This window comes from Nicotiana sylvestris, chromosome 3, assembly GCF_000393655.2.
Source record: "Nicotiana sylvestris chromosome 3, ASM39365v2, whole genome shotgun sequence".
In the NCBI taxonomy this organism is placed as follows: domain Eukaryota; kingdom Viridiplantae; phylum Streptophyta; class Magnoliopsida; order Solanales; family Solanaceae; genus Nicotiana; species Nicotiana sylvestris.
In genome coordinates this window covers 159266147-159279374 of record NC_091059.1, presented here as the reverse complement: position 1 = coordinate 159279374, position 13228 = coordinate 159266147, and the positions used below count along the sequence as shown (strand labels likewise).

Below are 13228 nucleotides of genomic sequence, written 5' to 3'. Positions count from 1 at the left end.
TTATGTGTTGAGGTTCCGCTCAACGGTGATGTTATATGAGAAGGATGAGACTTAGATCATGTATCGCACCTCAGTTGTGCTTGAGTTTGTAGCCTATAGCGCTATATGTTTCCTTGGGAATGATATTATGCACCTTAGTGTGTTTATGACCAATATTCGGTATTTTGATGTGATGATCTATTCAACTCGACGTATATCTCCTTATGTGAGTTCTATATGTGGATCGGGTGGCACACCGCCATGGGTATATTGTTTGGATCGGGTTGCACGCCGCAACAGTGTGATGTTCAGTTCAGTGCCCATATTTGCTTTTGTGTGTTCTGTTTCCCTGTTTTCTGATGAAGTCTATGTTAGTGTGCGAGTTGAGTAGTTCCTTCTAGAGTTCGCCTTCCTTTTGTATCGCATTCGAATTGATAGCATACTGGCACATTGTGGCGTCATGTGGGATTTTTTATTATGTCCGAGGTGACTTATTGCATGAGCAGTTCGTACTGGGTGAGGCGAGGTTACTTGATTTGGGGTCAGTGCAAACTGATTATATGAAGTATATTATAGAGCAAAGATCATTCTTTGGTTTGAGACAAGGTAATGGAACTTGTCAGGAGTATAGATCCAATGAATTGTTGATTCAACAGTTGATTATGAATTTCGGCACATCTCTTCAGTCGTATCGGTGTTGTAAAAACTAGAGCAAGACCTATGTAGGTCATGAGATGCAATGGGAGCATCAGATTTGTGGAATTTCGACTATTATGTTTAAAGAATGTTATTGTGGTCCTATGAGTAATGTGATGCAAAGTGTGAATTCGGCAAAGTTATGCAGCCATGTTGGGTACAGCGTGTGGAGATTGATATGGTGGTCGTATGATGGAAACAGGCTTGGCAGGAAATTCAGGATGTTGGAATTGGACCTAATGGCTTATTTGCTTGAATAAGGGAGTATACCTATAGAGTTGTCGAGCTAATGTGCTCAACTGAGAGGTGGTAGCACGGGAAGGTGCATGAGGTGTTTATCAAGTGATTTCAGACTACTTTAGTGTAGTTCTCAGCACGTTCGAGGACCAACGTATGTTTAAGTGGGGGAGATTGTAACGACCTGATCGGTCGTTTTGAGCTTCGACGCGTCATTCAACAGTTTGAGGGCATGAGCGGCTTCATCTCAGGTATATTGACTTGTGTGTATGGTCAGAATTAAAATTTAGGAAGTTTGGAGTCAAATCTAAATGGAAATTCTCATTTTGAAAGCTTAAAATTGAAGAAATGAACTAGGATTGGAATTTTGAGTAAACGACCTCGGAATCGAGATCTGAAAGTTCCAGCAGGTTTGTATGATGATTTTGGACTTGGGAGTATGTCCAGATTCGGTTTTGGATAACCCGTGAGCATTTCGGCGTATATTGTGGAAGTTAGTATTTTAGAAGAATTTCATAAATTTGGGTTGGAAGGCATTTCAGTGTTATATATGTCCGTTTGGGATTCCGAGTTTGGGAATAGCTCCGTATGGTGATTTTGGAGTTGGGAGCGCGATCAGAAGTCAATTCGGATGTCCGGGGGTCATTTTGAAGTCATTTGGCTAAATATAGAAATTTGAAGGTTTTTGAGAAAATTCGACCGGAAGTGAAAATTTTGATATCGGGGTCGGAATGCGATTTCGAAAGTTGGGGCAAGTCCGTAATGTCGAATGTGACTTGTGTGCAAAATTTGAAGTCATTCCTGAATGATTTTGGTAAGGTTTGAGACACTTAGTCTCTTTTAAGGAAGCTTAAATTGGAAAAGTCAATCGGATATTGACTTATGTGTTAGAGCGCTCGAAATGTGAATTTTATGGTTCAGATAGCTTTGTTAGGTAATTTGGGACTTAGGAGTGTGTCCGGAATATTTTTGTGATGACCGGTGTAGAATTAAGCTTGAATCGGCAAAGTTAGTATTTTGGCGAATTCCGGTTGATAGGTAAGATTTTAAACCGAGGCTCGGAATGGAATTCTGAGAGTTGCTATAGCTTCGTTATGTCATTTTGGACTTGTCTGTAAAATTTGAGATCATTCGGACTAGTTTTGACGTGTTTCGACATCGGATGTGAAAATTTGAAGTTTCAAAGTTCATAGGCTTGAATCCGTGGTGAATTTAGTATTTTTACGTTGTTTTTGGTGATTCGAAGGAACAACTAAGTTTGTGTCATATTATGGGACTTGTTAGTATACTTTGTTGGGATCCCATGAGGCTCGCACAAATTTTGGAAGAGTTTTTGGAAGATTTTTGTCGTTTTGAGCATAAATGTAATGATCTAAAGGTTCATTTTTAGTTCTAGAGATCCAAATTTGATTCCGAGACTTCCAGAATTTTGATAATGAATTATAGGACTGATCTGAAAATTTTGGTCTAATTTCATCAAGTCGCGATTAGGTTTTTGACGCGAAACATGAGTAATTGTTTAACGAGCGAAATGGATATAACACTGGGCAAATGAGCTCTGAATTGAGTTTCGATTGAAGGGTTGTATTCGTATTATTATTTGTGACTCATAGGAACACGAATCGTCTAATTCCGAGTTCGTATGATGGAGTTAGAGCCATTTTAGTGAAAAATAGTTGTGCTGCAATTTAAATTGGCTGCTGGTGCATTTTTTTAGCAGCAGTGAAAATTACCGCGCGTGAACAGTACCGCGCGGGTGAACAATAATTGCGAAAAATCTGGGCAGTGAGTTTATATCCGATTTTGGGTCATTTTTCCACCATTTTCCGTCATTTTGAGAGCTTTTGGACGGGGATTGAAAGGAGTTTCAACTGAGATCGATTGGAGGTAAGTTTTATGAGTAAAATACATGATTTTATTGAAGAATCATCCTTGAAATCCATGAAAATATAGCCAAATTATAAGAAATTAGGGCTTGAGATTGAAATTCTAAAATGAAGATTTGAGGGGTCATTTGAACTCCGATTTTGGTAAATTTTATATGTACGGACTCGTGGCGAGACGAGGAATCCGGTGATGTGACTTTCGTAATTTTTTGAGAAGTGGGCCCGGGGCTCTAGTTTTGTTAATTTCGTGATTTTCGACATTTTTCGAGTCTTTTCGATTGGGTTATATTCCATTAGCCTATTGTAACGTATTCGTTGTAGTTTTGACTAGATTCGACGCGCGAAGAGGTCAATTCAAGAGGAAAGGGCATTGCGGACTAGTCTACGGCCGGTTAGAGGTGAGTAATAGATGTAAATGTTGTTCTGAGGGTTTGAAACCCTGGACTTTCACATCGTAACGCTATATTGAGGCGTGACACGCACTCCATGACGAGTGCGGGGTCGGATACTATTGGGGATTGTGACTTGGTCCATCCCGTGTGATGTTTATACTATACTGGTGATTGATACACATACTTCATTGATATTACTGGGCTTGATGCCATGTTTGGGGCCTTGTGCCGATTTGTAAAATCCTTCGAGGATTGATATTACTGCTTAGCATGATTTGCATATCATTTAATTTCAGTCCAAGGTTTTAAATGTTGTTTTGCAAACTCAGCCATAATTCTAAGTGTTGAAAACTTAAATGATATTTTTAAATGTATTCCGGGCTGGGAACTTCTGTTTTGTAAATGCCCAAGGGGCTTATTATATTATTTTCTGGACTGATTATAAAGTGACTTGAAACAGTGGTAACAATGACACTGTGTGATATACTTGAAACAGTGGTAACAATGACACTGTGTGATATACTTGAAACAGTGGTAACAATGACACTGTGTGATATACTTGAAATAGTGGTAACAATGACACTGGATGATATACTTGAACAGTGGTAACAATGGCACTGTATGATATAAATTGGTCAGGTAACAATGGCTGACCGGTCAGGTAACAATGACTGACCAAGATATTGCGCTTGGGCTGTAGGAGCCCCTCCGGAGTCTGTACACACCCCCAGTGAGCGCCGTCGACGATAAATAAATATGGATGGCTCGGGCTGCACGCCGCAGTGGGTACTGGAATGTACCATCATATGCATTGCATTGCATTCATGTATTTGTATTTATACTGGTGTTTAGCTGCTCAGTTCCATATGTTGCTGTATATTCGGATTGTAGCTTACTTTGTGTATTTACTGGATTTTCTTATCTTCGGACTGTAGTTACTTTTATTACTCACTGGGTCGGAGTACTCACTTTACTCCCTGCACCTTGTGTGCAGATCCAGAGCAGTCTCAGGCTCAGTAGATCCAGTTGATCAACAGATCCAGCCTTTGGGAGTATCGAGGTAGTTGCACGGCGTTCACAACCATTGATCTTCTCCCTCATATCCTATCTCTTTATTTCCGCATTATCGGACTTTGGATATACCGTGTATTCGGATGATATTCTGTATTCTAGAGGCTCAGATTCGTGACACCGGGTCCTAGTGAGATTATATTGTGTATTTTGTTAAATTCTTCAGTACTTTAATCTTGCTTAATTGATATTTCTTTCCGCTATTTTTGATAAATGGGGTTAAGTGTTGAATAATGGTCGGACTTGCCTAGTAGTGTGCTGGGCGCCATCACGACCGGGATTTGGGTCGTGACAATAAACCAACACCTTCAGTGTGGAATACTAATCTCAGGATAAGTTATCCCAGGATCAACCAGTAAAATTGGCAATTCCAGGATTAATACAACTTATCAAACAATTAATAAAAATTAATACCAGAATAACTAATCCTATCATAATTAATCCACGCATAACTTGTCTTCAAACCAGACCATCCCTTAGAAAATTAGCAATCCCAGAATTAATACAACTTACCAAACAGTCAATAAAAAATAATACCAAAATAACTAATCTTAACATAACTAATCTCCGCATAACTTGTCTTCAAACCGGACCACCGCTTAGAAAATAAGTCATTCTTGGTCGCGTAAATGTCTCAGAAATTATCAATTATTAATTAGCTTGTAGATGTTATAATCAATTCTGTTGGATCATTGCGGGATTGTGCTTCGTTAAATTGAAGTTATGTTTCTGCATTTGGAGCATATATACGCATTATAAGTTGTAATTACTACATTTTAGATTTTGACGCATTGATTTGGAATCTGAACAACTAATAACTGTAATGGTGATTTTTTGATAGAGAAAGCCATTTATCGTCCTTTGAATAATCCAGTTAGTTGGAAGTCTACTTTGCAGTCAACAGTTGCTTTGTCTACAACAGAGGCAGAATACATGGCTATTACAGATGCTGTGAAAGAGGCAATTTGGCTTCAAGGATTGCTAAAGGAGCTTGGTGTTGAACAAAAAGGTATCACAATTTTTTGTGATAGTCAAAGTGCTATTCAATTAGCGAAGAACCAAGTTTATCATGCAAGGACGAAGCACATTGATGTTCGGTATCATTTCGTACGCGAAATCATAGAAGAAGGTGGAGTCACGGTGAAGAAAATTCATACTACAGAGAATCCTGCTGATATGCTGACAAAGGTGGTGACTGCGGTCAAGTTTCAACATTGTTTGGATTTGATCAACATTGTTGAACACTGAAGATTGAAGATGAAGACACAACCAAAATTTGTTATTGAGAGAGAATTGAAAATGTGGAATTTTGCCAAGGTGGAGATTTGTTGAAGTTTGGCAAAATGCCAAAGTCCCACATTGGTTGGGAGTTAAGTTTGGGGGGGATTTTTCCCCTATAAAAGAAGGCCTAATGTTTAGGATTGAAACACACCTCTCATTTGCCTTCTCATCTGTTTAAGGCATTTGTATCTTCTCTCTTTAGTATTATTTCACTTGTATTTTTGGAGTGGAATAAAATATTGGTTGTGTCCGAGGAGTAGGCAAAATTAGCCGAACCTCGTAAATTCTGGTGTTTCCTTTATTGTTGTTTTATTGTCTTATTTATTATTTGGTGGCTGTCATAATTTTTGGTATAGTAGTTGTGACTTATTCACACTATATACATTTGGCTTCCGCAACAATTGGTATCAGAGCCAAGGTACTGTCTAAGTATGCTCTGTGGTTGCAGCATAGTCTGATCTTCCACATCAGAAAAGATTTATCTTGGTAACTGAGTCAAGGTTCTGTCTGAGTATGCTCTGTAGTTGCAGCTTAGTCTGATCTTCTACATCAGAAAGGAAATAATCTTGATTTGTGTCGTCAGCTATTAAATAATATTTGTGTCAAATATGGGGGACAATAAACAAGAAGAATCTACATCAAGTGTCAACAATACGTCATCATTGGCATCTTCGCTTATGACAAGAATTGTGTCAAATGCGAAATTTGCGGTAGAAATTTTTGACGGGTCCGGACATTTTGGGATGTGGCAAGGCGAGGTTCTAGATGTCCTTTTTCAACAAGGGCTAGATCTGGCCATTGAAGAAAAGAAACCAGATGTTATTGGAGAAGAAGATTGGAGAATTATCAACCGTGTTGCTTGCGGTACCATTCGATCCTACCTTGCTAGAGAGCAGAAATATCCATACACAAAGGAAACTTCTGCAAATAAATTATGGAAAGCACTGGAGGATAAATTTTTGAAGAAAAACAGTCAAAATAAATTGTACATGAAGAAGAGACTGTTTCACTTCACCTATGTTCCTGGTACCACGATGAATGAACATATCACCAGTTTCAATAAGTTGGTCACAGATTTGCAAAATATGGATACAACTTATGATGATGGTGACTTGGCCTTAATGTTGTTGGCGTCACTTCCTGATGAGTACGAGCACCTTGAAACTACTCTACTCCATGGAAATGACGAAATTTCTCTCAGAGAAGTTTGTTCAGCTTTGTACAGCTATGAACAAAGAAAGCGAGAAAAACAGAAGGGCGGAGAAGGAGAAGCACTGTTTGTGAGGGGTCGTCCTCAAAATCAAACGAGGACAAAGAAGGGAAGATCCAAGTCAAGATCCAGACCCAGCAAAGATGAATGTGCCTTTTGTCGAGAAAAAGGGCACTGGAAGAAAGACTGTCCGAAGTTGAAGAATAAGGCCAAACATAACAATGGAAAGGCTATTATGGATTCAAATGTAGCTGATTGTGATGATTCAGACTTCTCATTAGTTACAACAGAGTCATCAACATCATCAGACATATGGTTGATGGACTCGGCTTGTAGCTATCATATGTGTCCCAACAGGGACTGGTTCGTGGAATTTCAAGAAGGAGAATATGGAGTCATCCACACAGCGGATAACAGCCCTCTTACCTCATATGGCATTGGTTCAATACGATTAAGGAACCATGATGGAATGATCAGAACATTGATAGATGTTCGATATGTACCGGATTTGAAGAAGAATCTCATCTCTGTGGGAGCCCTAGAATCAAAAGGGTTCAAAATCATTGCAGAAAATGGAGTGATGAGAGTATGCTCCGGTGCACTAGTGGTAATGAAGGCTAATCGGAAGAATAATAATATGTACCGCTATCGTGGCAGTACAGTTATTGGGACAGCGACAGTAACATCCAGTGACGACAAAGAGGCAGAAGCAACCAAGCTATGGCACATGCGCTTGGGACATGCTGGAGGAAAATCCTTGAAAACTCTATCAGATCAAGGATTGTTAAAAGGAGTAAAGGCTTGCAACTTGGAGTTTTGTGAGCATTGTGTTAAAGGGAAACAGACAAGGGTTAAATTTGGTACAGCGATCCATAATACTAAAGGCATTTTGGATTATGTACACTCTGATGTTTGGGGTCCTTCCAAAACACCTTCATTGGGTGGGAAGCACTATTTTGTAACCTTTGTTGATGATTTTTCCCGAAGAGTATGGGTGTATACAATGAAGAGCAAAGATGAAGTGTTGGGAATTTTTCTCAAATGGAAGATGATGGTGGAGAATCAGACAGGCAGGAGAATCAAGTGTATTCGCACAGACAATGGAGGTGAATACAAAAATGATCATTTCAATAAGGTCTGTGAAAATGATGGCATCATCCGACACTTCACTGTTAGACATACACCACAACAGAATGGAGTGGCAGAACGTATGAACCGGACCTTGCTGGAGAAGGTACGGTGTATGTTGTCCAATGCTGGCTTGGGCAAAGAATTTTGGGCTGAGGCAATTACATATGCATGCCACCTCATTAATCGTCTACCATCTGCTGCTATTGATGGCAAAACACCATTTGAAAAATGGTACGGAAAACCTGCTGTAGATTATAACTCTTTGCACGTGTTTGGCTCAACTGCATATTATCATGTGACGGAGTCAAAATTGGATCCAAGGGCAAAGAAGGCTATTTTTATGGGAATTACTTCTGGAGTCAAAGGATATCGCTTATGGTGTCCTATGACAAAGAAAGTAATATTCAGCAGAGATGTTACCTTTGATGAATTTGCTATGGTAAATAAGGTAACAGAAGATACCAAACAAAATGAAGGTGCTTCTAAGCAGGTGGAGTTTGAGGGAAAATTTATTTTTCCTACACAAGAAGCAGAGGAGGAAACAAATGAAGATTACCCTCTGGAAGGAGAGCCAGTAGAGGAGATTCCAACTCAGGAATCTCAACAACAACTTGAATCAATAGCAACCAGCAGGCCAAAAAGAACAATAACGAAACCTGTTCGTCTCATAGAGACGGTTGCTTGTGCAACCTCAATTGTAGCTGATGATGTTCCTACTACTTATAAAGACGCTGTCCAAAGTTCAGAAGAAGATAAGTGGAGGATTGCCATGAATGATGAAATACAGTCCCTTCATCAGAATCATACATGGAGATTGGCCAATCTCCCGAAGGGAAAGAAAGCAATTGGGTGCAAATGGGTATTTGCAAAGAAAGAAGGATTTCCTAACCAATTAGATGTTCGCTACAAAGCAAGATTGGTGGCCAAAGGATATGCTCAAAAGGAGGGAATTGATTACAATGAAGTGTTTTCTCCAGTTGTAAAACATTCCTCCATTAGAATTATGTTGGCTTTGGTAGCACAATTGGATTTGGAACTAGTTCAGATGGATGTAAAAACTGCGTTTTTACATGGAAACTTGGAGGAGGAAATCTACATGACTCAGCCAGAAGGATTCAAAGTTGCTGGAAAAGAAAATATGGTGTGCAAACTTGAAAAATCGTTGTACGGATTGAAACAATCTTCTAGACAATGGTACAAGCGATTTGACGAGTTTATGTTGCGGCAAGGGTACAAGAGAAGCAAATACGATCATTGTGTGTATTTGCACAAGCTTAAAGATGGTTCCTTTGTATATCTTCTCCTATATGTTGATGATATGTTGATAGCTTCCAAGAATTTGGAAGAAATTGATAAGTTGAAGATTCAACTGAAGAAGGAGTTCGAGATGAAGGATTTGGGTGAGGCAAAGAAAATTCTTGGCATGGAGATAATTAGAGATAGACGTTCAAAGAAACTCTGTTTATCTCAAAAGGAATATTTGAAGAGAGTACTTCAACGTTTTGGCATAGATGACAAGACTAAGCCAGTTAGTACTCCACTTGCTTCCCATTTTAAGCTAAGTACTACTATGTCGCCAATGGATGAAGCTGAACGAGAGTATATGTCAAAGGTACCATACGCAAATGTTGTTGGTAGCTTGATGTATGCAATGGTTTGCACAAGGCCTGACATTTCACAAGCTGTTGGAGTTATTAGCAGATATATGCACAATCCAGGGAAGGAGCATTGACAAGCTGTGAAGTGGATTCTACGGTATATTCATAATACTGTAGATGTCGGGTTAGTTTTTGAGCAGGAAGACAATCAGTCTGTAGTTGGATATTGTGACTCAGATTTTGCGGGTGATATGGACAAACGAAGATCAACTACTGGTTATGTGTTTACTTTTGCAAAGGCACCAGTTAGTTGGAAGTCTACTTTGCAGTCAACAGTTGCTTTGTCTACAACAGAGGCAGAGTACATGGCTATTACAGATGCTGTGAAAGAGGCAATTTGGCTTCAAGGATTGCTAAAGGAGCTTGGTGTTGAACAAAAAGGTATCACAATTTTTTGTGATAGTCAAAGTGCTATTCAATTAGCGAAGAACCAAGTTTATCATGCAAGGACGAAGCACATTGATGTTCGGTATCATTTCGTACGAGAAATCATAGAAGAAGGTGGAGTCACGGTGAAGAAAATTCATACTACAGAGAATCCTGCTGATATGCTGACAAAGGTGGTGACTGCGGTCAAGTTTCAACATTGTTTGGATTTGATCAACATTGTTGAACACTGAAGATTGAAGATGAAGACACAACCAAAATTTGTTATTGAGAGAGAATTGAAAATGTGGAATTTTGCCAAGGTGGAGATTTGTTGAAGTTTGGCAAAATGCCAAAGTCCCACATTGGTTGGGAGTTAAGTTTGGGGGGATTTTTCCCCTATAAAAGAAGGCCTAATGTTTAGGATTGAAACACACCTCTCATTTGCCTTCTCATCTGTTTAAGGCATTTGTATCTTCTCTCTTTAGTATTATTTCACTTGTATTTTTGGAGTGGAATAAAATATTGGTTGTGTCCGAGGAGTAGGCAAAATTAGCCGAACCTCGTAAATTCTGGTGTTTCCTTTATTGTTGTTTTATTGTCTTATTTATTATTTGGTGGCTGTCATAATTTTTGGTATAGTAGTTGTGACTTATTCACACTATATACATTTGGCTTCCGCAACACTAAGTTCATGTTTGATGGAAAATTTGTTATAATTTTAGTGAATTTTTACACCAAAATATCTATGGGACGCGCGCGTCAAAAGTATTAAATTCGTATGAACTCGACACCTCAACAATAAATCCACCCCTAAGCATTTGTAGTGCTAAAGTAACTATTCCATATGCCACCTATGCATAAACTCTTCATGTAGTAAATGTTCCAAGCCTTCACTATAAATATGTGACAGCAACTGTTGTTTTATATCAACAGGAGAGCTTGGGTAGCCTTTAGATTTTACTCTATCTTACCCTAGCTTTTCTGCCTTAATTTCAGAGGAGTAGTAGAAGAAGAAAAGCCTGAGGACATGGCAAACCATCCTTTGATCTTCGCCTTTGGCATTTTGGGTAAACTTTCTAGCTTATCTAGTAGTCATATCCAGTGGTGGAGGCAGAATTTTCGTTAAGGGATGTCAAATATATAAAAGTAAACATATCAGAAAATTAAGGGGAGTCAATATATAGTATATATATATATATATATATATATATATATATATATATATATATATTTTACCTATTTATACAGTATATTTTTTCCGTAAAAAGGTGTCATTTGACATCCCTTCTTATAAGGTGGGGCCGCCGCTGGCCATATCCTTCCCCTAATTTTCCCAGTATTCACCCATAATTTTAAGTGCCTTTTACTCTTTTCATGCAAGTAGTCGCCAATGCCTTTGAAAACTATAGTGTAAGTTTTCTTACGATCTCCTAGGCTACAAAAACTTTTAGCCAAAACCTTTCAATAGTAAACTTTCAATACTTCTACTTTATTTTTTCTAAAATATATTTTTACATTCCAGTAGAAGGAAAAATATCTTTCAGGAAAAGGAAAATATAAATCTAATTACACATGCATGAAACTAGAATAAATTTGTTTGAGAAATAGAAATTTTTTTTGTTGAGAAGTAATTAATGCCTGTCCATCCTGACAATTTTGCAGGTAACATAATCTCCTTCACGGTGTTTATATCGCCAGTGTAAGTTACTCTCCAAAATTAAATTAGACGTAACCTTTATTTTTTTCTTACCAACAACTAAAAATTAGTTTTCCTTTTTAACATTTGATTCGCAGACCTACATTTTATGGGATCGTTAAAAAGAAATCAGCCGAAGGGTTTCAATCGGTGCCGTATGTTGTTGCATTATTTAGTTCAATGCTTTGGATTTACTATGCAATGACTAAGACAAATGAAACCCTTATCATCACCATCAACTCCTTTGGCTGCATTGCGGAGACTATTTATATTGCTATTTATTTTGCTTATGCGACAAAAAAAACAAGGGTATGTACAACTTTAATTTCGTATCTATAGATTATAGTATTAATTTCGTTATAGTTATTGTTACATAGTTTGGTGGATTATGTAATTTGGAATGGTTTTGCAGATGCAAACGTTGAGACTTGTTCTACTGTTGAATTTCGGTGGCTTTGGGTTGATTCTTTTCCTCACCCAAATTTTATGCAAAGGAGCAAAACGAGCTGAAGTTATTGGATGGATTTGCATGGCGTTTTCTATTAGTGTGTTTGTAGCACCTCTAAGCATTATGGTAACCTAAGACCTCTACCTAAGACAGTTTAACTCTTCGATTATTTTAATTCTTACGCTATTTAATTATGGTAAAATTGCAGGGGCGGGTAATACGGACCAAAAGTGTGGAGTTCATGCCATTTAACTTGTCGTTAACCCTTACACTTAGTGCTGTGATGTGGTTTTTGTACGGTTTACTTTTGAGAGACATCTATGTCACGGTAACTATATTGTCGCTCTCCTTAACTTTTAAGCCTACCATGTAAGAGAGTTTGTACTGGTCATGTTATTAAATAGATAAAGTACAATACCAAACATATTAAACAGGGTACCAAACTATGGTATATAAATATATCAACATAAATTTAGTTACTTTTATTCACTAACAATATAAAAGAATAAGGCCACCCAAGAGACGGTTCCATGCAACTGTCTATAATAAGTACAAACGTTATAACATGCTACAGCAAGTTAAGTTATACTGATAGCGTCCATGTTAACAATACTATATGATATACTTAATGTTTGGTTCCCCACGTAACTAAAAAAACCAGGTACCAAACATTGCGGGAATGGTACTTGGAGTGCTCCAAATGGTATTGTATGGAATATACAGAAATGCCAAGCCAAATCAGGCAGAAGAGAAGAAACTACCCACTGTTGTGAAGCTGGAGGAGTTGCCTACAAAAGTTAATTCTGAGGTTTATCCAGTTAGTTTACCATCCATGGGCAGTGAAAACGGAGAGGCTAAAGATGGTAAACATTTTGAAGATGCCCAAATCAAATCTCTTGTGTAAAAGACTTTAAAAGCAAGGCAATAAATATTGGAAGCTGCTACTAAGCTAATTGGAAGCCCTTTATGCAAGGTTTTCTTAACTCGATTAAAAACTGGGCCTCAACTCTATTGTATCTATAAGTTAATCTCGTGTAAACTCTTTAATTCCAACTTTTGCACCCTAGTGCTGCAATTGTAAGTATTTTGGGATTTAGAGATCCCTCTGGGAGTTACACTTTCTGAAGTATCTTTGAAACTCCAATCAATATCATGTATGAGTTTATATATATAT

At 38.1% G+C, this 13228-nt stretch overlaps 1 protein-coding gene across 1 annotated transcript; it reads left to right on the top strand.

Annotated features, from left to right (window-relative positions):
* The first annotated feature begins 10937 nt into the window (after nt 1-10937).
* On the top strand, nt 10938-12958 carry LOC104228444 (bidirectional sugar transporter SWEET13-like). The gene is made up of 6 exons (XM_009780906.2): nt 10938-10977; nt 11573-11609; nt 11705-11915; nt 12019-12180; nt 12263-12382; nt 12716-12958. The coding sequence occupies exons 1-6, from the start codon at nt 10938-10940 to the stop codon at nt 12956-12958; spliced, it is 813 nt and encodes a 270-aa protein (XP_009779208.2).
* Nucleotides 12959-13228: the final 270 nt, after the last annotated feature.